Raw genomic sequence first — 27,976 nt, 5'->3', positions numbered from 1 at the left:
AAAAAGATTTAGGCAGTTGCATTTAGAAGCAAGGTTGCCATTGGTAACAGTGTTATGTGCCTTGAAGTGTTTTAACAAATGAATAGAGTATTTTGATTTTGTGACAAAAGAGAATGACTTCAAGTGATCAGGTAGTAATGGTTTGATTATGCCCATCCCACATTCATTAGAAGTCAGATATATTTTCAAGCGAACAAAAAGTTGTATTTGCCCTGTTGACCTGTCATTACTGGGAAACTTGGTATTGGTTAAATCGAGGAAAGTTGTCTATTGATACTTAAAACTTGAAATTAGGATCCTAGATCTGAATAATATACATACAAACATATGCGTGTAGTGAACATCAAGTCCATACATTTCAAAAGCTTTCAAGATGTGTGTAGAGTTATGGCACAGACATAAAATTCTAACCTTTTCTCTGTGTGATATTATCAACAGACATGACAGCAGGAACTTGTGTACACATTTGATTTTGAAATAATTCAGCTTTAGAAGTAGAAAAACATGAGAAATGGCTGCCTGAACAATGACCGCTAAGTTTGACACTGACGATACATGACTGGAAGAAATGCTGTGGATGTCGACTCAATGTTATGAACATTAGTGCCATGTCGTTTAATATTACTTAAGGTGTAAGAGCAGAACAGTTGAGCTATGGATTAGTCAGAAAGAAAAACATCTGACCCTTTGACCCCATGAAATGACCTTTAACATGCAAAGAAGGATTATAGCTGCAACAAGCCTTGCAACGGACTAAGACCAAATGCTCTTTATTTTTGTCTTGATACAGTGAGCATATGTCTAAACCCTTACAACAGTTGGAGTGTTATAACAACATTGGTGAAAAACTTTATTTGACAATTAACAAAAAACAATTAACATCAACAACTGTCTAGCTGCCCACCAGGTTGCCATGGTCACCTGGAGCCACTGCCAAATGTTTTGTTCCACTCAAGGTACACATCCAAGTCCCTGTCAGACACCGACGGACGGACATTCTGTAGGGCTTCCTCAAAGTCAACAAATGTGATTGGTCGAACCTGGAGAAAGAAAAGTACATGTACATATCTAAACATCTTTTATTCAGAACAGTAAATCCAGTTTGACAATCATTTCATCCCAAGACCTTTACAGAAATAAAGCAAGATGCATCAGTAGATTATCATCCGAGATTACTGTTTACATGCAAAATAACGATCACTCATCCTGCAAGTCAATGGTGTTCAACTGTAACCACTTTAAAACAATGTTTTCTAATGTCCCTGATGAATTGGAACTAAAATCTATAACTGACAGCAGATCTCTAGCATTGTCTGGCAAGTGAATGTTATCATCCACTTTTATGCTATAGCTGCTCATGTGTTGTATTGTGTCCCTCATATCAAACAAACATTTTAGTGTGTACCTGATCAGCAGAGATGTTCTCTATGTCACCAAAGGACATGTCCCGTATAGGGCCGAGGGCAGCCTCCCGGCAAAGTGTGGCCATGTCTGCACCCGAGAAACCTGCAGTTAAATAGAGACAAGAGTAGAGGATGAAATATGGTTCTTCTCTCATACAGGATGAAACTGGCAGTTTCATGTTACATAATTGTGATACTACATTACTTCATTTTCATTAATTCTCACTCTTAAATGACATTATTCAACTACAGAAGAAACAAAGCAACATTTGATTCCAATTAGTGTTTTTATAATCTAATAGATTTCATACAGAATTCAAAGTCAGTTCTCTTCTCACCTTCTGTCCTTTGACAGATGGTTGGTAGCTGTGAGTTAGTGAGCGTGTGTGCCTGCTGGCGTAAGAGGTTGGTGATGATCGTCTGGCGAGCTTCTGCCTCGGGCAGCGGGATGTACAGACGCTTCACAAACCGCCGACGGGCAGCCTCATCTATCTCCTGGGGTCTGCCGGAGGGTGAATGGAAAACAAAAGTTTAATGCGTCAAATCATTTCAACGCAAAACATATCTCCTCCATTATTATAGTTATAGCATTTTTACATAAAATTTACATTTCTTACATCAAATGAAATCCATAAAAAGCAAGAGCAGTCACAGACTGCCATATCCCCAACCAAATTAAGATCAGAATCAAGAGGGCAATAACTCAACAACCACTGCAGACAGAGTTATGTTTCCTGTATACTGCACTATTCTCATTGAGATCGATCTGTACATAATTTTTGAAGTCAATACCTAAAGAGTTTTGCTCCTGACACGGTTGACCAGACACACATACTAACACATTCACACACCATTATTATATCCCAATCGCCTTTCAAAGGGGATCACATGATAAGTTTGTCAAACATGATGGCCCCTGAGCGCCACTTTCAGAAACATTTGAAAAATTGAACGAAGGTGATTGATTAATGGTTGCACCAAGTGCTCATTTAAGTGAAGACAAACATTTCATAAGACTGACCATGACCTTGACTTCAAATACAGCAGGAATCAGAAACTTGTCTAGGGTAACCTTCTTCTAAATGGTTTTTGGTCCAACATGTACGGTAGGTCAAACCACTTTCCAGCCATGGTCAAAATATAAATGACATATTGGAAGAAACTAGACGCATCTCATGATTTTACCTGTTTGTAGCTCCAATTACCAAGATCCGATCATCTGAACTTGTTGAAGCACCATCCTACAAAGCATTGATAATGAAATACAGATTATACAGCAATTCACCTTAAACTGCCTCTCTCTTTGAAAAATGTCTCATTAAATTAGGAGTATCATCTTCTACTTTTAAAAACTTATGCATAACCTTTTTATATTGTATAGTTACCGTAATTCACCTAAGAGTTCGGACACCTTAAAATAATTATTTTTCGCTGTCCGAATACATAGAAAATTATCATTTTTACATTTTATTTACATGTTTGTTTAACCTGCCTTTTTTCTTCATGTTTGCATTTTACCATTTATTAATTTATCCGTAGTAATCAATGGTCATAAACTTATTTATTACGCCTATAAGTGTAAATCCTTCTTCAAGTTAATTAAAACACCATTTTATACATGCATTGAACTGAATAAACACATTCTATCGGCTTCAGATCAAAGAGTCACACTGTGTGACGTCACATAACTTACAGTTATACCCACGAGGATCTCGTGGAGAGCATGGACATTGCTATGCAGGATTAATGTATAACTGTACGATTATTGATTCTTACAATCTATAAGTGAGGTACAAGTTTGAAAGTTTATTGGCAGATCGTTTTACAAACATGTCATGTCTATGTTTTCTTAATCCCTTGATTGCCCTTGTTGTTTCTTTAATCCTCCAATAAATATATCACACTTCCTTTTCAACAGGCAATAAATCGTTTAGGATGGGAAGTAACTAATTAACTTGTCACAGTGGTGTATACGGTAAGGTAATCTAGCCAGGCATTGTAAAGATAAAAATCAATAACCTTCGTCTGTGAAACTTGGTAACTGTGAAAGTTATGATTGATGTCCTTTGGGTGTCCGAAAATTAGGTACGCAAAATAAATAATTATGGGTGTCCGAATATTTAGAGTGTCCGAACTCTTAGGTGAATTACGGTAAGTTGTTTAAATGTTTACAGAAGAAAAACACACACACAAATACCACATACCAATTGCACAAGGAACTCTGTCTTGATCCTGCGTGATGCCTCATTTTCCCCATCGGTTCTCTGGGTCAGGAGAGAGTCAATCTCGTCAATAAAGATGACAGCAGGCTGGCTGGCACGTGCCACGGCAAATAGCGCCCGCACCATCTTCTCACCCTCCCCAACCTACAGTAAACAAGCTTATATAGGGACTAGGTCAAGCTACATTGGTTGCAGGGGGTTTGCAGTTTCAAGATTGTGAGTAAAGGCTAAATGAAGATGTTAACTTGTATGAAAACAGTATGATTTTTTTCAATCCTTCTACAAACATACACATGCTTTATAGCCAGATCATTTTTAAATACAGTATTTCATGGAAGACCGAACACTCACCCATTTTGATGTAAGAGATGAAGCGCTAATGCAGAAAAATGTGGACTTTGACTGTGATGCTATGCATTTTCCTGGGAAGTAAATTGAAATAAATTCAACAATAGACAAACAGGTCACATCAGAAAATTGTAAAATTTCAACACTTTCCCTAATTTTTATATTTGAAAGGTCATGTGACAGCCCAGTTATTACCTATGAGTGTTTTTCCTGTGCCAGGAGGTCCAAACAACAGCAAGCCTTTGGGTGGCCCCCTCAATCCTGTGAATATGTCCCTGGAAACAAACACCAACATAGACCATACAGGCTGACTGTCAGGAGTTCGCATGACCTTCATTCATACATAAGTACTGTGAAAAGGCTGACAATAATTAAAGTGTTGTGGCTGTAGAGTGTGACATAATACATGCAACTATGTGAGAGGGATAATAACAAGTGAATACAAATAACTGCTGTAGACGTTACGATGCCATTGTGCAACTCTACTCTCTTTAGAATCATAATTGCTCATGGTAATTGCTACAACTATCACCTCAGGAGTACTTACGGTCTAAGCATAGGCCAGACAACAATCTCTTTGATAGTTTTCTTGGCAAACTCCAGCCCAGCCACATCATCCCATGTCATTCCTGGACCACTGTCCATTATCTACAAAGAGATTAATAGTGGAAACAAATGAAGACCTGATACCTTTATTTTATATCATTATTTTATTTTTCTCTTATTGAAAGCAGACTATAAATATATTCATTTATAATAGTGATTAGTTCACACTTTTTATGATGTAAATCTTTCTCTTCAAAGACTGTTAATACTGCATGTTTTACAACAGTCCTGTGAGAATCTGGCTTTCATTTTCCACACATTTTATGTGTTGCATCTCAGGCACACCTATCATTTTTCTAATTAAGGTCACCAAGCATTTGACCTTTGACCTATTGAGACTTGACACCAAGACACTATTTATTGACCAGGAATTAAAACACCCATAATTTTTCTAGTAAGGCTTACCATGACCTTTGATCATCAATAAAATCATTTTTATCCCTATGGTCTGTCGGCCATGTTTTGCAGGCAACACAAAACCTTATTTACACCAAAACTCACAGAATATAAATTAGTTGGTTACAATTGTTTGTTCAGTAATTCAGCTTGAAAAGTTTCAACATTCGTAAAAAGGAGATCATAAAGCAGTAAATATGAATACGAAATGTATCAATAATCTACAGAGATGTATATGTGCTTGACCTCGTTCATGATGAGTTCAACCATCTTTGGTTCGATGCCGCGCAGTTTATCCTCGTCCATTCCCTCCATGTTCACTGCCCCAGACCCACTCCCTGTACCACCACCTGTCTTCAACACCGCCCGTGTGATTGTGTTTGCTGCCTCATTCCTGCTTGACATCAGTGGAAAACTAGAGATTGCTTTTTCGAAAAAGCGCATGTCTCCCCCATTGTGTGGTCGTAGGTGAGAAATAATCAATGATGGATCCCAAAATCAATAGGGGCCATCAACTAGTCATGACTAACTGGCATACCAAGTATGAAGTTCCTGGGTGTAAACGTTCTTGAGTTATTGAGCAGAAACCGGTTCTTCACCTCAAGGTCAGTGACCTTGACCTTTGACCAACTGATTGCAAAATCAACTAGACATCATGACCAACCTCACTTCAAAGTTTGGTGAACCTAGATCAAAGCATTCTCCTGATATTGCACGGAAATATTTTTTTACATTAGAGGTCACAGCGACGTTGACCTTTGACCTTGTGACCCCCCAAAATATAGGAGTTTTCTAAACCTCATGATCAACCTCCCTACCAAGTTTGGTGAACCTAGGTCAAACCATTCTCAAGATATTGAGCGGAAATGTTTTTTACATTGGGGGTCGCCGCGACCTTGACCTTTGACCTAGTGACCCCAAAAACAATAGGGATCTTCTACACCTCATGACCAACCTCCCTACCAAGTTTGGTGAACCTAGGTCAAACCGTTCTCAAGATATTGAGCGGAAATGTTTTTTACATTGGGGGTCGCCGCGACCTTGACCTTTGACCTAGTGACCCCAAAAACAATAGGGATCCTCTACACCTCACGACCAACCTCCCTACCAAGTTTGGTGAACCTAGGTCAAACCATTCTCAAGATATTGAGCGGAAATGTTTTTTACATTGGGGGTCGCCGCGACCTTGACCTTTGACCTAGTGACCCCAAAAACAATAGGGATCCTCTACACCTCACGACCAACCTCCCTACCAAGTTTGGTGAACCTAGGTCAAACCATTCTCAAGATATTGAGCGGAAATGTTTTTTACATTGGGGGTCGCCGCGACCTTGACCTTTGACCTAGTGACCCCAAAAACAATAGGGATCCTCTACACCTCACGACCAACCTCCCTACCAAGTTTGGTGAACCTAGGTCAAACCATTGTCAAGATATTGAGCGGAAATGTTTTTTACATTGGGGGTCGCCGCGACCTTGACCTTTGACCTAGTGACCCCAAAAACAATAGGGATCTTCTACACCTCACGACCAACCTCCCTACCAAGTTTGGTGAACCTAGGTCAAACCATTGTCAAGATATTGAGCGGAAATGTTTTTTACATTGGGGGTCGCCGCGACCTTGACCTTTGACCTAGTGACCCCAAAAACAATAGGGATCTTCTACACCTCATGACCAACCTCCCTACCAAGTTTGGTGATCCTAGGTCATGCGGTTTTCCAGTTATCGATCGGAAACGAAGTGTGACGTACGGACGGACTGACGGACTGACGGACTGACGGACTGACTGACTGACGGACTACCGGACTACCGGACTACCGGACTGACGGACAGGGCAAAAACAATATGTCTCCCCCAGAGAGGGGGAGACATAACAACAAAGACCAGGCTTTTAACTTCTTTAAAATTAGATGGTCTGCTGGTAATGATGTTTTTCTCTTACATTTAAGGGCCGAAGATAAATCCCAGGCTTCTGGGTCTTCTCAACTGACTCAAACACAAATATCAAGTCTGCTGGCTTTTCATCAAAATCAACCTGATATTACCTGCTATAAACTACCTTCCCATTATATGAGTAAAAACAATTTTGCAGTTGCAAAGAATGTGCAATTATCTCAATTTTTTAAAAAATTGAACTTTTTTTTGACTGTATGTATCTAAGACACATCAGTCTGTTTTCCTGGTTTATCATGTGTATTTTCCAATTCCCTACCAGGCAGACATACAACTGCCCGGAGTTACTTACCCTGAAGCCTCTTCCTCCCTGTTCATCACTGGAGGTACAAACTTGCTGTTCAGCCCTCTCCTGCAGTAATTGTTAATCAATATTATTATCTATAAGAACTTGCATCAATGTAAACAACGTTCATTTCCAGATATTTAAGCCGACAAACTGTTCACTTATTTTTAAACATAGAAAAATTGTTGGGTGCAAAGAATTCAAAGTCCACTGGCAAGACTACCAGTAACGTGATGCAAACGTGTGTACCTAGTGCCGAGGGATTTCTTTGCAGTCCCATAGGCAGCTGTGTTGACCTGAGCCTGGCCACCTCCTCCTCCATACTTCCGTGCCTTGTCAATGTCCTGTCAAACACACCACACCACACATGTTCATCGTACAGTTACCATACAGTACAAAATCATAGCTCAAAAGTAAGAGAAAATGTTAACCTTGGTCATGGGTCATGAAAAAATGTGCTGGATATTGGAGCACACTTTATGGCCATTTTGTGTACATAGTTTGAAAGAAGACTAATACATTGAATCAAAATGAAACTTCTTTCTCTCAGTTTTTGGCAATCAACGTTCATTTTGAAATAGGTTTAAATGCCTTGCGCATGGTTTTTTGTTTGTCAAGAAACTTGTACAGTGCCTTCATGTGATATAACATGATCATGATAATGACTTTGTAGTTAAAAACAAAATTATTAATCAATAATACAAACATTTGTTTTACCTTAAGGAAGCATATATGGATGAAAAAAATGTTGGCTAATTTCCATTAAATAAAAGTTGAACTAAAGATGTTTGTTAAATATTATGATATGTTAGTCGCTTGGTCAGATACATAATTAAAATTAAATAAAGGTATTTTCCTAAGTTTTTATAAAACTGTTGACTGTGACCTTGACCTAAAAATCAATAGGGGTTATCTATTGGTCAACAGCAACCTACCACCGGTTTCATAGTCCTATGTCAATCCGTTCTCCAGAACTTATGCGACCAATTTTAATGAGACCGATGTCCAACTGACCTCAAAAACAAACAAGGGGCAATCTACCACTAAAGATTCATGGTCCTAGGTCAAACTGTTCTTGTTAAAAGTTATTGCGCTAGACATTGTCTACCTACATACAGTTATAAGTCAATTTAATCAATCAAAACATACACAATAAAGTTTATTATGTGCATACACCGAATTAGCAAATAAAATAATGAGGTTCCCAGGAATTTATTATAAGCATATTCCACTCTACCAGCTGTTGCTTGGCTGTGCGAAATGCGCTGGGTACCGGCCTGGTCTCAACTTCCTCCTCACCATCAGCTTGCTCATACTGTCGCTTGTGACTGTAGCTCTTGGGGATATATATGGACAATCATATGATAGAACAATACACTTAAGTGTCATTGGAGATCATGACATACTTTTCAGTTGCAGCTTGGTTATTTCATTTTTAACAATGTGACTACATAAAACACATAAATTGATTGATCCGAAATCATTTGTCTGATGGAAGCCAAGTTAAGTTAACTTTCAAAATGTTAGGTATATAATAAACTTTAGGAAACAAACAAATGACTACAGAAAAACACATGTTTATACCTCTGTAGTTCTATTGCCTGAGACTTGACCAAACAAATTGTGGCTTCTACCTGAAAATATCCAAAGGAAAATCACTATCACCATACCTTCTAAATCAAAATTAACAGTTAACCTGCAATTGCTGAGGGATGTTGGAGCCATAGCTAAAATTGATCTGATGTTTCAAATGACCGAAGTTTCCATTTAGTCCGGAGTTTTCACACCTTCACAAATTGACAGTGCACCATGTTGCTTCTTCACATGGTGCATGTCTATTTGTTTTAAATACAGAACCATACTCACACAATTTCGAAACCATAAAATAATTAACCATTTGTTTTTTATTGTTGTCTGCTGATGTCAACCATACAATATTTTCTACTGCTATTATAACTAAATCCATCAATCGATGTGAGTAGTGTCCCTTAGTGAAATATAAAAAACTTATTTTGGCTTGAAATGGACTCTGGAAAAAACAACGTCAAAAGCCTAATAATGTATATAAGACACAGGTATTTAATATATAAGAATTCTGGGGGAAAAAGAGTGTCCTATATTCAATGATTTATGGTTATCATAAGGTTTTGTGCATGATTTGTGTATTTAGGACCGGCAATGGAGCTCGATTCCTCAACTTATTTAGGTTTCGATCAATCATCAGTATATTTTATATGAAAATAGAAGGAATAATGTTAGGACGAAGCCTCAACCTTGACCCAATCGCCAGTTCTCTAACGACACCCTTTTTGAATGATTGCAGTTTTACTGTAAACATTGGAAATGATTTGAAACAAGAGATGTTTGACAAACAGTATGCCCCCCTGAGCGCCATGTTGTCAGGAATATAGGAACAATTAAATGAAATATGCATGGACATAAATAACAGCTGATTTGTCATTGACATTAAATGCCTTTGAGGCCAAAGGCAGTTTTAAAGTTATGACCATTCCAAATGTGAGGATAAAAGGTATAGTTTTTAATCATGTTCAGATGATGACTGATATTTGCAGATAATGTTAAAGTATTCATTGTCACACCAGTGAAGGAAAATCCATTACAATACCTCCATTTGAAAACAGTGGTTTCCTGTTCCCTGCCTGCTCCCTGCCCTGGCTATACCCAGGCTGAGGCATGTCATGTTGACCTTGAAACACTTTCTCCCTATCACATAAGGGGACTGAAGCTCTTTGGGGCTGATCTCCAAACTCCCTACTTCTGGAGGCAGGTCTGAGGGGCTGATCTCCAGACCCCTTACTTCTGGAGGCAGGTCCGAAGGGCTGATTTTTCAACTCAGAGGCATGTCTGAGGGGCTGGACCCCACTGTACAGATTCATCACTCCCTCTGACCCAGCTGTGCTGCCTACAATGGGGGCTCCTGATATAGACGGGCCAGGACAGACAACACCTGCAGGAGGCTGGCAGACATTTTCCTTGTTGGATCTGCCTTTGCTGCATGGTAGAGGATCACTTGGCTTCTTGTTTTTGAGAAGGCAGCAATTTTCTTTCTAAAAAAAGTTCTATATTACAAAGCATTTTCATTATAATATGTAAATGCAAAAATAATGAAAGGCCCATTACTGACATAAATGCAAGTTAACGTTCCCAAACAGAAAAAAAGTTAAAATAAGGAGGCTCCATTTTCACTTTGTACGTCAGTTTGATGTAGTGAACATTTTAAATACTTCCATAATTAAGTGGACACTTTAGCTCCATAGGGCAACCATTCAAATTTGAGATCCGTCCATTTAGTTAAAGAGATTACTTTAAAAAAGGATAAATAAGACATTATGGAATTTAAACAGTTAAGTGTGACATTGACCTGCAAGGTAGGTGGCTGGAATATGAGCTCTACATGTCAGCTGATGTGGTGAACCTGTGCGCCAAGTTTATTTAAATACTTCCATGGGTTGAGAAGTTTTTGAGCAGACGCCAAATAGAAGGAGAATGTATGGAAGGGTGAACAAAAGAGCAACTACAAATGTAAATGCTTCTTAAGCTTTTCTTCACTTTGTCCAAAAAGGTTGATTATGAAGGTTGGTGGAGGAAGCTTCATTCGGCATATAACCTTTATGTAGTTAAAAACTGAGGAGTTATGGTTGGACAAAAAAGGAAATCTTACAGGTCTTTCACCTTTAAGTTTGATGGTAGGTGACTAGAACAAAGCAAGATGTGGTGAACATTTGTGACAAGTTTTTTTGGAAAAGTTTGAGGAGTTATTGAGTAGACACAAAATAGGGGCTGATGGAATGACAGACAAACAAAGCAGTAACTATATGCTCCAAGAAAAAAACATGCTCCTGGAATTTAATTTTCAATATTTACCAGAAGCAATGTTATAAAGATATGATTTGCCATAGGTAATTAAATCCTTTTGGTCAAAAGTTATATTTCTTTCTAAGTCTTCTTTTAAAAGTAAAGAAGAATGATTTTTAAATATATATGTTTAACTGTTAATGACGTTCTCTTATACTAATTTGTTGTTAAACATAACAATGTGTATGAGATTTCAGGACAAATCGAGCATGGCTAGCGGTTTGTCGCCTCTCCTTAATAGCTTCGGTGAAGCATATTATCACAAATTACAACCCGCAGCAGGACTTTGTAGGGCATACGAAGCAGTCCCAGTTTACCAACGGACCCCTGAACAAACGTATGTAAAGCAATTTTACACCAACCAAACAAATCTGCTAATGAGCACACCGTATCTACAATCACAGTCGATTTTTAGCCATAATGACAGCTACCTTATGTCGCAAATACTGGGCCCACAGAACTCGTGTATTTTAGATAAGGAATTGTTAAACCTACCAAGGGATCATTATGTCGATAAACTTTTAAGGCTCACTAACAGTTCTGAACCAGATATAACATCATATAGAGATGTAATTTATAGGCGTGCAAAACAATTACCAACTTGCCCAGACGCAAAGCTGATAACACGACGTGGCGCCAGAAAGACGCCAGCATACCACAAGCTAGCACATGATTGCTACATCTTAAACAGTTTTCTCAAAGGAGATCCTAGTGAAATTTGAAACGATCTTTACTAAAACAAAAACACAAGTTGTAATGAACGACAACGAAATTGACCTCCCGGAAGATAAGAAGTCTGGCATTGACTTTACAATGGAACTGAGCAACGTGTTGTCCTCTGTCAGGGTTGCCAGCACTTTGGTGAAATAAAATTCCCTGACTTTTCCCTGACTTTTCACTGACCAATTCATGTTTTTCACTGACCAAAATCGTCAAACACATAAACGGCCTCCTGACCTCCCCTATAGCCGTCCAATCCTCCCATTATATTTTTGCATGTAAACTTGTATTTATTTTCCAAAATATAAAACATTTACATTGTACATCAAAGTAATGATTCAAACATAGTGTTCTACTATTCTTAACTATTTCTATTCAAACACAGTGTGACTGTTGGTCAGTGAAACATTCACATTGTTTGGGTCTTTTCCTACCCAACACTTAAACTCTGTGTCCGTAAGCCAGTTATTATTGAAAGATGTCTGTTTTGAACTCATATTTGTTAATTTGTCATGCTAACAAGGAAGAGCCTGAAACAGAGTAATTTAATTATATTATCTGCCATCAAATCCCTTTATTAGATGATATAAAGAAACCGCAACACCTGAAACAAGGATAATAATCTATAGATTAGAATATAATGTCAGGTAAATTCTCTTTTCTGGTGTTATATTCCTACAATACAACAGAAATTACGTATTAGTCAGCTCTGGAGGCAAGGGTTGCAAAGCCTTTCAGTCTTTAGGCTGAATGATGTTCTAAGGTAAATAATGGGTATTATAATCACTAAGTTAACATATAATGCTTCTTAATATCACAGTTTACTGTTATTTGAATTTAATGCTTAACTGTGAGAGTGATAAAGTCAAATATTAAATGCCTAAAGACTGCCATAGCCAAGAAAGACCTTCAATGCGTATATTTTTCGACCTTTGAAATAATTTTTCCCTGACTTTTCCCTGACTTTTCAGGATTTTCATTTTTCACTGACCAAATTTCAAAATTCCCTGACAATTCCCTGACCTTGAAAAAATACCCAATTTCCCTGACTTTTCAAGTCCGCTGGCAACCCTGTCTGTCATTGATTTAGGAAATAAATACGCGGCCCTACAAGATGAAGTTAAAGCCGATAGAGAGAAGCTTCACAAGATGAGTGAAGAACTGCATTTAGTCAAGAATGAAAATCACGCGCTTAAGCAAGAAATGAGAAACCTTACTGCCAAAACGTACAATTCTCTTATTCAACACCAAGAAAAAATTAATACAATAAATGACACAAACATAAACATGCTTAAGACGTACGTGTCAAGAATTGATAGCGCAATTGAAGCAGTTCAAGTACAAAATTGCAAAGCAAAAGAAGATGCTACAAACGCTCTATCCGAAACGCAATCTCTTTCGTATGCGGAAGTAGTACGGAATGGTATGAAAATAGTTGAAAGCAACTTCATATCTATACCAAAGGTAGCCCATGGAAAAGAGACTAACCAACAAAATAGACATGAGCAACAGGACATGTCGGTGCTCAACATACAAGAGCAAAAATTCTCAAAATGACTCTAGTAAATATGAGGCAACACCAAATGGCGATTGTGTAAACAATACAAACATTCCTTTAGCAGACTCACACACGATACAGCAAAATACCATGTACTTTGATAGAGAGAAGTCCCGCTGGGTACGGCAACAGAGAAGTGAGCAAGGAAAATCGCAGCAATCGAATATCCAAGACGCTGATGAATATTACCCGGAAGAAAACACGAACAAAATTGAAACTATAATAACTTCTAAGAGACAGACAACTACTAATGTAAATACCAATCCGCATGAGTCATCAAGCTTTAAATTCAAAGGCAAGTATCATGGGCTAACACGAAGCTATTTTATTAGTAATATTGACGCAGATTCGTCCGAACATGGACTCAATCAGTATCTAACGGACAACACTGTTACTCCTGTTGAATCGTACGTGTTTCAGTGCAAATCTGGTGACCTTGCAGCAAAGGTAGTTGTTCCTGCTCACCAAGGTTATATACTTGAAGACTATAACTTTTGGCCGAGTTTTATGAAGTGTCGACGGTGGATGTCGAGACGTCAATGGTACCAGAATCGCCAATCAAATAATTATCGGGACCATGGATACGAACAAACCCATCATGGGCATGACAATAGACAGACTTATCAATACTATGACGATGAAAATAACGATCATGCCTCGTATCCAATAGAATCAAATGACATTAACTAATACAAATGTACTTAACAATAATAGCCTACGAGTTTGCACTTGGAATGTCCGAGGTGTTATGTCCTCAGCTGGCAGTCTTTCCAATCTTCTACTAACATATCAAATTGATATAGCTTTTATCACAGAACATAAACTTTTCGATCACTCAAAATATTTTTTCGACACGATTCAGAATGGTTATCGAAATATAACAATATGTGACCAAAACTTTAACACATATAATAACCTTTGTTGTGGAAAAGGGGGCGTCTCTATTATGTATAAATCCAACCTAGACTTTAGCGTTAAACATATTAACGAATCCATAAACGATAGAATTTGCGGAATAGAAATAGATTGTAGAACTGTAAAGATTTTTGCTTTCTGTGTTTACATGTACATGCCTTCAGGAAATTACGCTAATGATGTTTTCGATAATTACATGAATTCTTTATATGCTATATATGATACTTTTTCAGAATATGGAATAGTTATGTTTCTAGGAGACATGAATGCTGACATTGTTGTAGGAAATAATCAAAGTAATTTTCGAAATGAAGTGTTCACGAATTTTCGAATTTTTTACGTACAAATGACTTACTAACCTTAGTACATCTTCCACTTTGTAAAGGTCCAAGATATACCTACACTACTATGGAATCTATGTTAGACCATATTATTATTTCAAATAGAGATAAAAATCTTATTGAATGTGTAAATATATCAGACGATGTCATCTTTAATGTTTCTGATCACTTGCCTGTTTTTGTAATTGTGAAAGTACCAGTCACACGGATAATCAATGAAAATGTAAATCGCCACATAGCATGGCAAAAAATAAATCAGACACACATATCAGAATATCAAGCAAAACTAGGTATAAATTTACAAATAAGAAATACAATTCACGTTGATGAAATGTACGAAGCTATTGTTAAAGCAATAATATTATCGTCTAACCAATGTCTTCCACAATCTAAATTTAATCGCCATGCGAAACCTTACTGGATGCCCGAAGTGAAACTATCATATAGTTTACAACGCGAAGCATGACGAGAATGGGTTCTAGAAGGACAGCCAAGAGGACGGCATAACGAATCATACATGAAATATAAGCGCTGCAAGCAAAATTTTGTAACGACACAAAAAATAGCAATTGAAATCGCTGAAAAATACTTCAATAGTCAGCTTATCGAAGCAGCTGAATGCGATTGCAGATTGTTTTGGAGCTTAATTAAATCTAGGAAAAACAAAAGACCATCTGCCTGTACCCATCTACATTGTATTCTACAAAAACACCTCTGTTAGAGAACCAGGCAATATTTTAAAGGTATTTACAAACTATTTTCGCGATGTGTACTCACCTGTTCAATGTGAACACTTTGATAATGATTTCAAAAAGCTTGTAGAGGAAAAAGTTGAACAACTAAAAGTAAAAAACAGTACCGCGAATAGCATTCCAGAAATAAATTCAACTATCACTAGCGAAACAATTAAAACGTATATTAAAACGTTGAAAAAGGGGAAGGCCTCATCATACGATGCTGTTTTCAATGAACACTTAATATATGGAGGCGATGCATTGCATAAGGCCCTGGCAACGTTATGTGTAAAAAGAGATTAATTATTCCAGCCTACAAAGATAACGGTAAACCAAGAAGTGACCCCGAAAAACTATAGACCTATAACGTTATTACCAAATATATATAAACTATTTGAAACAGTCTTACATGACGTAATTACAAAATGGGTAAAAGAAACGAACATTGAATTTCCAAACCGACAGCAAAACGCATACCAAAAGAATACAGGAGCAATAACAGCCTCTTTTAATTTACAAGAATCCATCTATCACAATATTGAGCTCCACAACAAAGTATACGTCGCTATGCTCGACACAAAAATGGCCTTTGACACTGTATGGTTAGATGTAATATTTTACAAGATTGCAGGACTTGGAATTCAAGGCAAAATTTGGTCCCTTATAGTTGACACGCACAGTAATATGTATAGTTGTATTATTGCAAACGGTTTAACCTCCGAATTCATTCCCGTGTTGCAAGCGATACGCCAAGGGGGAATTATTTCAACTTGGATATATAATCTGTTCATAAATGGACTCTTAGATTCACTGGAGCGAAGTGGACAAGGTTTAAATGTTATAAACGTAATAACAAGTAACACTACGTTGGCTGATGACATCGTGTTAGCTGCAATTTCACCAAATGGTCTTCAAAATCTATTGAACATTACATATGATTATATATGTAATTATAGATACATAATAAACTCGATAAAAAGTTTTGTAATGGTTTTCGGTGACACAGCCAAAAATAAAACGAACATTAATTTCTATCTAGGGCCAAACAAAATTGAATGCACAGATAGAATAAGACATGTAGGTATGCTACTAAACGACAAAATGACAGACAATGATAAAATATCGGTAGCGTGCAAGAAAGCATCGTTCTATTCCCTACTATCAATCAACATCGGAACGTTTCACATCAATCCCCTTACATCAGCATCATTAGTATCAAAAATTTGTATACCAAAACTTCTTTTCGGAGCAGAACTCTGGAACAATCTAACAAAATCAAACTGCATGCAATTAGAACGTTTTATACGATTGGCGGCAAAAACTATTCAATGATTCCCCATTCGAACACGAACCGATATCTGTTTAGCGATGTTAGGCTGGAAACGTATAGAAAGCGAAATAAATTTAAAGAAGCTTATGTTCCTCGAACGGCTATGCAATATGCCGACATTGGTGCTTACAAAACAGATCTTCAACAAAAGACTAGCCTCTTTCTTGCAGGACTGATTAGTTTATTCAAAAAGGATTTGTTCCAGACATTATGAGAATTTTGACAAAATACAGGTTATCTGATTTTATTATTAGATATATACAAACAGGAATGTTTCCTAAAAAGTCAATGTGGAAACGTAAATGCAAAATGTTGGTGTATAATATGGAATTAGATGATTGGAAACAAAGAGTTCAAAGTGACGCAAATTTTGGTCACTTCATGCTCCTACATACAAGAATCGAACCGGCCATTATATGGACCTGCGCAAACGATTTTCAATCAAGGCGACATGCTCTTGAAGTTAGTAAACTTTGGATTGAACCTAGCATATACGAAAATAAGTCAGTTATGTTATGTCACGCGTGTGGCGTTATTATAAATAATGCCGTAAAGCATGTACTATTTTCGTGCAATCTATCGTCTGATATTAGAAATAATTTTAAAAATACGCTTTCAGAAAACTTTCCCTACGACATGTGTTCGTTGATTTCATTGGTAACGAGGAGGCAAAGTTGCAATATTTGCTTGGAAAAAAACATTTAGCTTTCATAGATAAGAAGGTACACAAACATTTCTTGAGAATAGCAATTCACTTTGTCTACAAATGCCAACTATTTTGAAAATACATTTCAATTTCAATTAGCATGTAAACATAAGTTAGCAAGATTTCGATGATGACTCTTATGATTTTTTTTATCGTAAGTGATATTTTACTGCATATTTATGTAATAATTTGTTTGCTGTATGATAATACTGATACAAATGTTACAATAAGTAGATGTAAATGTTCCTTTTTAACCTCATTTCATTGTAATAATGTTTGAAAACCTGTTTAGAGTCGCTACTTGCACAAAAGTTTATCGTGATAATGTAATATTTATGCTTGTTCGCATATGCATTTTTCTCTTCTTTTTTTATATAAACATATTCTTTACAAATGCACATTTTGTCATATTGTGTCATCTTTCTGCTTGCAAATGTATATCTGATCATATCATTAGTATATCTTCACATGTACTTATCATGACATCTTTCTTTTCGTTTATTTTTGTTAACACATGCATTTATATATGTATATGTTAATTAATATATGTATCTCAATCAGAGGAAATAAAGAGCATATATATATAACAGTGCAAGAGTTGATTCACTTGGATAAACATTTAACTCTCTTTAATAAACAGAAATTCAATGAAACTTTGATTGATGATTGATGACCTATGCTGGTTATTTTGGACACATTTATTGAAATGTTCATAAACAAGAAAATATATGTATTTCAACTCCAGAACCCTTCCTGTTTGTTCCCAAAATAAGATTTGAATATTCTATAAAAGTTTTATAACAATCTGAATTTGTGCTGGACATCATCATATTTTTCAATATGGGAAACATTTCTTTTATTGAAAGACAAGTTGCATATTTTCACTTAAGCAAGACTACCAGTAGTGTACCTGAGCTCTTGAGATGGCGGCCTGGACCCGAGGCATGGATCGAACCTTCTCCAGGCTAAGAGAACTCTGCCAGTTCTGGCTATCTTCAGCACACAATTAAAGGGAAGAGTACAGCTGTTTGGTTAAGCTCATTCAGAGCACAGTCGTGATATGAACAAACATTTTCAGGAATTCCTTTCAGTCCAATTATGTTTAAGTGATGTAAACTGATGACTACTCCTTACCTTTCTGACATTTTTTAAATTAAAATTATAATCTTAATTTTGCATGTACATCATTACAAAATTTGCATAACACATGACTTTCTGAATACCTAAAATTACCTAAAAAGAACCAGCTTTGTAAAAGTTTGTTTATAAAGAACATTTGATAAAGCAAAAGTTTTAATGACATAAGTAGTTACCATTCTTGTATCCACTGCAAAGCTCCAATGCCCCAGCAGCATAGTTGTTAAGACCTGAAAACAAACAATAAAAGATAAATGTGGTTCATGTCCTAACATAATTAATAGCAAGCATAATTGCAAGTGGATAAAGTAATATCAGTCAATTTAATCTTTCCCATTCTGACATTCCCTTTCAATTTGTTTAGTTTTTCCCTAAAACAGACTGTGACATTCTATTTTGGCAACAATATTTCAAGCTCTGTTATCCCTTAATAGTTTGCTTAGAGCCCCCCCCCCCCCACCATGCCACCAGAAATAAGGCACCAATAAAAGTTATATGTTGTGTATAACTTATGGTGTGCCGAAGACAATACTATTATATAGTATATCAGTTCAACCCGAGCTCTGCTGAGCATACAAGTATCATGGTCTGTTTTTTTAGGCGGGACTTGAAAAGGGGTAAGTCTAGACGACAATTATTAAGCTAGAGTAACAGGTCTTGCTACACATGTGCGTATTGTCACTGGCAACACATGTTCTAAGGTTTAAAGATGCACTTTTACTCCCAAATAAGATTCACCACAATTAATAATAGTTTTAATATTCCTAAAAGGATGAATAAATGTCGAAAACAATGGTTCTTATAAAAGATACTGAGTTTGGTTTGAAAGAAATGAGCATTAAACACGGTATTTCTACCTTATGAGACTATAGTAGACCACAGTAATTCTTTTAGCCTTCACCAATCATTTAATATTTTTGCGCTTTATGCTTTTAAATACACAGTTACAATCTTCTAATCAGTAATTAATATTTTCAATAAATGCATAATTTAGTAAGAAATTAAAGGTTTATCAGTCAAAATTGATGTTTGTTATACATGTGTACGTATTGATTTTGAATAAGAGTGTCACTTTCAATGAATATTTTGAATTGCTTTTGAGGTATGGTCAAGAATTTTCACAGACCCATGACATTGCCTAGACTTCTTTCTTTGACAACAGAAAACCTTAAAATATTTATATTAACACATAACAAAAGCTACTCGGCAACTTATTTAAGAAGCAATTACGTGAAATCATTTATTTAAAAACGAGAAGGTTATTTAATCGATCTTTTTTCAAAGTTCATTACACATGATTATATATTACCAGTATGCTCATCAAATGAGTCAACAATGTCTGTGTACTTGTCTTCATATTCCATTGTCATCAAACTGACTGCATCCTGTTCTATCCTGGAATAAATCAGAATTCACTTGATTTATAGCATGGAAGTACATTGCATTTGTATTAAAAATTTACTGTTCAGTATTGACATTTATTATCCTAAAAACATATGCACCAAAATAATACTAGAAGTCAAAAGATGTGTGTGTTTTTCTGCAGGCAATCTGTTCTCTATATTGCTAGCTTGTTATTCATTATTGTATATGGATTTTGATTCAAAATTATTATTATTTTAAGCAAACTAAACTAAACACTCAGTCACTTTGAACATTACTGTTTAACATCATTAAGATAGAATTATTCCCACAGCGATGTCCACCTACATTCCAGATGAAGCAGCAAATTTCAGATTGGCAAGCACATTCCTGATGATGTCTGCTCGTTCACTAGCCGTGCCATCTTCAAGTTTTGAGTTGAACACTAGATCCCTGTGTCTGGCTAAGAAATGGTCCTTGTTAAGGGGACTAGCCATTCTGTGTGTTTTTTGTAGATTCAGGCTTTTGCTGTTACCGTGTCATCTTTCCACTCACGGTATCAGCTTATCTGTGTACATGTATCACAATTAGTGCTATCTTTTTCTCACTTTTGACATGAAAATAATAATGGTAATTTTGACACTTACAAAAATGTACAATAATCTGTTCTTTCAACAAAGAGACGTGAAATTAGAACAGAGCTACTGGTGCAAACTCTTCCTAAAAGGGTGATAGCCCTTTTGCAGGAAAATTATTGTTTCAATTCACTTATTCAAATTCTATAAAAAACACTTCGAAATATTCAAGCAACCTGATTGATCATTTATTATATGCCCATCAAATTCCTTTTCCATATCTAACAGTGAAAATACAGCACGCCATACCGAAAAATCCGTATCATGATACTCTTGACGTCTGAATCCGTATCATGCGAGTACCGTGTGTAATCTCAGAACTACTTGCGCGTTGCTAAAAATAGCGTGACCAAAAAAACTGGTAAAACCTGTCAACTTTTAAATACATTAAATTATCTAACTTAACTCCAGAAGCATGTAAATATTCAGGAACATGGTTCTCATGTTCTTCGAAGAACCATGAGGATAAGCATGAATCAGAGAACACTTCCAATCTATCTAGACAGCTACTTCAGTGACCTAGTTGTTTGCCATTTCGTCCATGAAATTGTTGCATTATCCAGGTTTATTATCATAAATATGAGCAGCTTGCCAATACAAAGAAGGAGGCGAATTCGTGTCATCGATAGAAATAGCGATTGACTCACGAACTTCCCTAAATTCTGCATATATATTATGATCGTCAAAAAATCCCACGAATATTTACTTTCTTAAAAATGGCCCAATACGTCTACAGGAAATGACGATAAGTGTATACTCGTAAAATAAGTATTGTTTTTTTGTTGTTTTTATTTTGTGCTGTGACATTAAATAATTGTTCTTGTTTAAGCAATTTGTTAATTTTGCTAAAACACAAACTATTTTGTTCTTATTTTGCTAAATAAAGTAAATTCTGCAACTTCTGACTTTGTTTTGCTGTAGTAGCCTTCCTTGACTTCATTACACAAAACTACATGTACATAACACACTCGAATTAATACGCGCATTTGACAGATGGCGGTAAATTTAAATCAAATTGAAACCGAAAAATAAAAAGGCATAATTAAATAGGCAGTGATTTTTTTTGGAACTATTTTAACCTGTGCTTTGCAAATTGGGAAAAAGTCGACTTTGGGGAAAAATACAAAATCAGGCCAAAATAGCTAATATAGTGGAAAATATAGATGTTTTAACTTTGTTATGCATACATTATAATGTGAAAGAGTAAGTCTTGTCAACATTTTGTTTATATTTCAAGAAATGAATTGCTATATTATTCATTAACGTAATCTGCATTTATCAAATTGGGAAAAAATGATAAAATCTTGGGAAAAATGGACAGTTTTTCGCAAGGGGAAACAGCCTTTAGAAGGCAGTAAATTGCAACAAAATAAATCACTTATAGGAAGGTATATAATAAATGGAATATTACGATGAAACGCTTTTCTGGTGACCTGTATCAAGTCTCGTTCGGTGAGAAAACATGTATCTGTCTTGACTGCAAATGTTTACACACCGAAAATTTACGTGATACAGGTCACCAGAAAAACGTCCTATTATTATAACCCCTATATATATCCAGTGAGAGCCATTCTGCAAGCACAGCATTTTCAACCATTTATTTGTACCAACGGCACCTGTAAAAATACCTGTATATCACGATAAGCTGCATCGCAGCATAATTTATCGATATTCTGTGTGCATATTTTGGAACTCTAACGAGGTATCAGCACATGAATGCTGTGAAAACTTGCACAACCTCGTTGGTAGTCTAAAATAATAAACGTGTTATACGGGATTCTTCCAATCCCTAATGTCTAAACGGGTTAGTGCAAAAACCGGGGGTGTTTTAAAAATATTGAAATTGTTTTAAGTGGAAGTATTTTATGGTTGAAATTGATCATAAAGGTTTATATTTATATTTAACATTGTAAGTGAAAAGTTGTTTTGCACTGCACAAGCATTTAATGCATTAAAACACGTTGTTTACCTTTACAATAAAACGAAAGTTGACGGACACAGACAACAATTATGCCAAGGGGAACAACTCAATTCAATCGTAATAACTCAGCCTCCTCCGATAACCTTCGAGATAGACGTCGTTAATACAAACGTAACAACTTGGCCATGGCCGAAATATTCAGAGTGTTTGAAAATTGTGACGTAAAGCCTTGCAGGTGCCCTTCATGTATATATCGAGGTGAAACTCACATCAAACTCATAATTATTCGAAGGATACGACATTTTTATGTACGGAACTAATATAAAATAACATAATCTGGTAATATTTCTTGTTTTTATGATATTTTTTAGATGTTAAATGCTTTAACCCGGAATCCCGATCGGAATAACTACACACTTTTGATAATAAACAATTTGTAGGTGAAGGATTTGCCATATCAAAAATCGTAAAAAAAATCCGTCAACGTACAATTATTTGGACTACCTCGTTGGGTACCTCGGAATATAACCCCGCAATGTACAGAGATGAAGCAATCTCTCCTGCGGTAGCAAGCATTTTTTTGGTTAAAAACGCATGGTTGGTAGTGTTCATATGTTTACTAGAAACGTCTTAAGACTCATTGATGGCCATTTACACGGACTAGAGCAGCTGTACAGTAGTTCTATGAAAATGCATATTTATTTTTGTTCAATTTATTTTTAATGCAGTTACATACCTGTCATTCCTTTACCATGTATCAAATTTAATTTGCGAAGTCATTGGTTATGTGACAACAAGAAACAGTTCATGAAACAATATAAAATAAAAATAAATGTAAACTCAGATTTCCCGGCTACCTCTTTCTGAAGAGTATTTAAATGAAGCAGACAACACTTCCATGTATTTTAGTCAATACGTATACAGATCAAAAACGGGAATTTACCTGCTTGGAACATGGACCACCGAGACCCCAAAATCCCCATTGGATTTTTAGTATATTCCTTTGCATTTATTATGTTTGAATATGTACAAATCGTAGTTAAGATGGCAAATACTGGAGCACATTTCAATTATTGCAGCAAACTATTTTAAGTAGTATCTATTTTATTTTACAGATTTAGCCTGTAGAGTCACATGGACATGTGCAAAAAATAGAGATAATCATTAAAGATAATCATTCAAATAATAATAATAATAATAATAATAATAATAATAATAATAATAATAATAATAATAATAAAACAAATAAAAAATATACAACTGTTTAAATTGTTTTAGTAGAATTACTTGAGAAAAACAATTGAAAAAAACGACCAGGCTTTCTCGATTGCTAGTCCATGTACGTATATAAAATAAACAATCCGGTTTCAACCAATCTGAAAGTCAAGTGTTTTTACTTGAAGCAATTATGCTTTATGTTCGACAACTTGGTCTATTCGAAGGTTTCAATCATGATTCAATAGCGCTCTAAATCTAATCAATTATACATTTCCATGGCATTTTGATATACTAAGTAAAAAGAATAACAAGGTTGTGGTCATTTAATGAGACTATTTAATCTCATTAACTAAAATTGATAAAATCGTTCTGACCACTTAATTTAAATATCCTCTATTTATAAATTGATATATTTTAGTACTTAAACAATCAATCGCTGATGTTACTTTGCTATCGAGAAACTGTTGCGATATGAAATGTTGTGGATTTCCTTTTGTAACACACTGTATGGATTTCATCATATTTCAGAATAATTTCTGTTCTTTTCACTGTTCTCGGATGGTTGTGTGCCATTTTGTGAAATATCTGAGTATAGCCTCGGAGTGCAGTGTTTAGAGCGAGGTGTGCACTCCTCCTTGTTTATTCCGGGCAATCCCGGCAGTTTCCGCTGGTGTGGGATGGATGGTTGGCCGCTGCCCTGCGTTGGTAACTTCCGGTCAGCCACGCCAGTCAGCCGGAGGTTCCGCTTGAGTTGCTTCCACCTCCAAGCGTTCACCTTTCCTAAAGTCAAAATACCGTAAAAAGCTGGTTCAATATGCTATTCAAAGGATGACAACAAACGCGCATTAAACCATATAACAACTTAAAGTGGCGTAGTACGTTTAGGAAATTTTAACACAATTCTATAAAACAATTAAGTTAGTTATAACAAATATGTTGTATAGTTGCCTTTCGGGTCCTTACCGTTCGTAACCTCTGGTGTGATTTCCTTGTCCGACTCCCCCAGTGGATCGTCCACCTTGATTACCGTCTTCCGGAACGATGATGACATTTGCTCCTGCTTCATGCTGTATATGACGGCGAGGTCTGCGGGTGGAGGCGGTGGGCCTCTCACCGGGCGACCCTCCAATATTGTGGAGGCCACAGAGTCCTCCTCCGACTCTTCCCCGCTCTCTTCAACCACTGAGTTTGTAGCCGACGAAAATAACACAGACGGCGGGATTTTACAATTGGGAATATTTTGAAGACACGTGCGAATTGGTGTTGCGCAGTTTTTCGCTAATTTTCGGTCCACTATCTCTGATGAGCCTTTCTTCGTCCGTTCTACTTTAACATTCGGGGAAATGACTTTCGAGGTTTCTTCGCCATCAGACGACGAACTTTCGCCATCGGAGTCCTTAGTTTTGGCGCCAAAATACAATTTCCGGTTTGTTATTTTTGGTGAATCGGAGGCATGTAGCTTCATATTTGCTATTGGAGGAAACTGGGAATTTTTAGCACGGGACTGTGCTAATTTTACCTTGGATCGATCCCGTAGACTAGAAACAGCCCATTTTTCCCGTCTCGATATTTCAAAATTCGTGTCACTTAATCCAACTTTCGCGTTTCCTTCATACAAAAGAATGCTTTCACACACGTCATGTCCGAGGCGCTGGGCTTGCATCAGCGGCGTGGTGCTATTGAAGTCCACTGCGTCCACAGTCAAACCATATTTGGCCAGCACAGACACCATTAGCTTTACCGTTGCGGCATTTCCCGAACTAACAGCATGAAACAGAGCGGTCTGGCCGTTAATGTCTACTTTATTGTAGTCTAAATCAACATCCCCATACTCGAGCAGCAGGGCGACGTCTCTGTCCCGGCCGTACAGACATGCCCACATGAGAGCGTTCCTGCCCACTACGTCCACCCGGCTCACTACGGCCCCATGCTTAAGCAGCGTCTTGATTATCTTGTCGCGGTTGCGATCGTTGTCCAGAAAAACAGCTCGGATGAGCGGTGTCTGTCCGCAGTCATCCGCTTCCTCTGTGGCGGCACCCAGGTCCAGAAGCAGGCGCACCTGCCGCGTTCGTCCCGCACTCACCGCCTTCAGCAGCGTCCGCGGACATGACATTACGTACACACTTCGTCACAAACGATATTAATACACTGCTAAATCGCTGTTGGAAAATTTAGTTTTAATGTAGCATGAATTTATGTTGCTCCGCACCATTCCTCTTAGTTGTAGAATATTACTGCACATGGTCAATAAGCAACTTAAATTAGTTATTGGTAATTACTTAATGTTTGATAGATTCTATTTACAAATCAAAATGACCGATATCGAATGTCACGAAATTCACAGTATCGCCACCATAAACTGGACAGACACTTGATAATCGACTGCGATAAACTGTTTGACATATTTCATTTATACTTCAAAACTGCTATTATGTGTATTGAAACTATCAGGTATATTGGCATGTTAAAACTGATACTCAAGAAATTTAAATTAAATATTGTATACGATATGGCCTTTAACATGGAAGAACAATGTTGAAAGTATCCATTGATCTCGCAGTATTAAATACAGATATCGTTGTGTTTTTAGCTTTTAGATCTTCACATTACCAACATTTGCCAGTGGGGTATATGGGCTCTCTGGGGCAAAATGAAAATGAGAACAATTGATATAATTAATAAAATGTTAGTAGTTTGTGGTCAAAGCTTGATAAATCACACTATTTTAAAGTACATATGATTGAAACATTTGTATTTTCAATACCACAATTGTTCGCTAAGCGATATCATGGATATTATGTCGTAGTTTTAAGGGAAAATTTACTTTTAAATCGTATGTCCTCAAAAACATTTGGTAAGATCAGTGGGTGATCCAGGAACTCATAATTGGAGCGTTGTGGGATACACAACCGCCCCCCCCCCCTTCCACACACACACTCCTCATTATTTTATTTCACTGAAGTATTGAAATTGAGTTGAGTTGAGTTGAGTTGGGTTGGGTTCATTTGCCGACAAAAAATGGGAGCCACTGACCCTTTCGCCAACCTGCTAGATCCGTCACTGAAGACTGTCAGAATATATTTAAACTGTCTGTGTATCTGTATGCTAATTCGAAAAAAGGAAAAAGTGAAGTATGTGTAGTTCATATATAGCTTCAGCGTTTATACTGGAATAGGAGTTCCGTGATGTTTAATTAAATACATTTCGAAGGTTTAGCACTCCATTTTTATTACCCATATGAGTCTCAAAGAAAAGCGAAACAGCCAAACTTGAAAAATATAGTTAAATAAGAGATAGCCTTTGTTTTAAAACTGTCAACTTTTATTAAAAAAGAACTGTCAGATGAATGTGACGAATGCCCGCGGAAGGCCTCTATTTACAGAAAGCCATTTGTATTTGGGCCAGTATGGACTTTTAGTGTATGTGATGGGCAGATGGTCATGACCAGTAAAATAACCCTGTTCATTTTGAGGTTAGTCGGTCAAAAGTCAAGATCGTAGTGACCTTGATCTTAAAATCCGTTTCCAATCAATATTTTAAGAGCGCTCTGACACAGGGACCTTAAATTTGGTAGGCAGATTGGTCATAACCAACAGATGAATCCTTACGAGATTAAGTACAGTCGGCCAATGGTTTAGTTCAATTAGGGATGAACACTTGGGCCTAGACACCTCATACTTGGTAGACAGTTTGAACACTACCAGCTGATGATTCAAACTGATATATAGATATTGCTTTTTGGAAAAAGCGCTTGTTTCCCCAAGTGCGTGGTCGTAGCTGAGTAATAATCAATGATGGACATACAATGTGTACGTTTGGACTGGAGAAGAACGAACAGTGACCTTGAAGTGTGGCATATTCACCCGTATTCAATAATGAACATCTACTGCATAAAAACAGTGATCTCAATATCAATAGTGGCCATCTACTAATCATGGCCAACTTGCGTAACAAAGTAAAAGTACTGGGACCAAGCGTTCTTTAGTAATTGGGCGGAAACCGTTTTTTCACACCAAGGCCAGCTTAAGGTCATCGCCAACAGATCATTTTTCCCCTGAAGGTCACCGCGACCTTTGACCTACTGATCTAAAAATCAAAAGGTGGTCATCTCCTATATTGCATACCAAGTATGAAGGTCTTTGGTCCAAGCGTTCTTTAGTTATTGAGCAAAAACCGTTTTTGACCGCGGAGTTACCGCGACCTTGACGTTTGGCCTACTGATTTCAAACTTAAAAAGGATCATCAACTGGACATGATCATCCTTGAAATAGGAAGTTAATAGAGATTTTTTAAAGCTTAAAGCTGCAC

General features: G+C 36.7%; 1 protein-coding gene across 1 annotated transcript; it reads right to left on the bottom strand.

Moving 5' to 3' along the window:
- Positions 1-837: 837 nt before the first annotated feature.
- Positions 838-23,314, bottom strand: LOC128241802 (fidgetin-like protein 1). The gene is made up of 19 exons (XM_052958885.1): positions 23,187-23,314; positions 20,243-20,462; positions 19,842-19,927; positions 18,709-18,762; positions 18,306-18,388; positions 9,842-10,283; positions 8,800-8,849; positions 8,453-8,551; positions 7,465-7,559; positions 7,222-7,281; positions 5,222-5,369; positions 4,521-4,621; positions 4,169-4,248; positions 3,977-4,047; positions 3,608-3,769; positions 2,589-2,644; positions 1,742-1,905; positions 1,406-1,506; positions 838-1,040 (listed from the first exon to the last, which is right to left on the bottom strand). The coding sequence occupies exons 2-19, from the start codon at positions 20,389-20,391 to the stop codon at positions 918-920; spliced, it is 2,124 nt and encodes a 707-aa protein (XP_052814845.1). The 5' UTR covers positions 20,392-20,462; positions 23,187-23,314; the 3' UTR covers positions 838-917.
- Between the last annotated feature and the right edge of the window lie 4,662 nt (positions 23,315-27,976).

Source organism: Mya arenaria, chromosome 2 (assembly GCF_026914265.1).
Source record: "Mya arenaria isolate MELC-2E11 chromosome 2, ASM2691426v1".
NCBI lineage: Eukaryota > Metazoa > Mollusca > Bivalvia > Myida > Myidae > Mya > Mya arenaria.
This window is presented reverse-complemented; position numbering and strand designations above follow the sequence as displayed.

Bases quoted from the DNA above. Each gene is read 5' to 3' on its own strand.
- LOC128241802 (XM_052958885.1), bottom strand. From the start codon at position 20,391: ATGGCTAGTCCCCTTAACAAGGACCATTTCTTAGCCAGACACAGGGAT. The intron at 19,928-20,242 runs GTAGGTGGACAT...GATTTATTCCAG, and splicing joins TTTGCTGCTTCATCTGGAAT to GATAGAACAGGATGCAGTCA. The intron at 7,560-8,452 runs GTAGAGTGGAAT...TGTGTTTGACAG, and splicing joins GCACAGCCAAGCAACAGCTG to GACATTGACAAGGCACGGAA.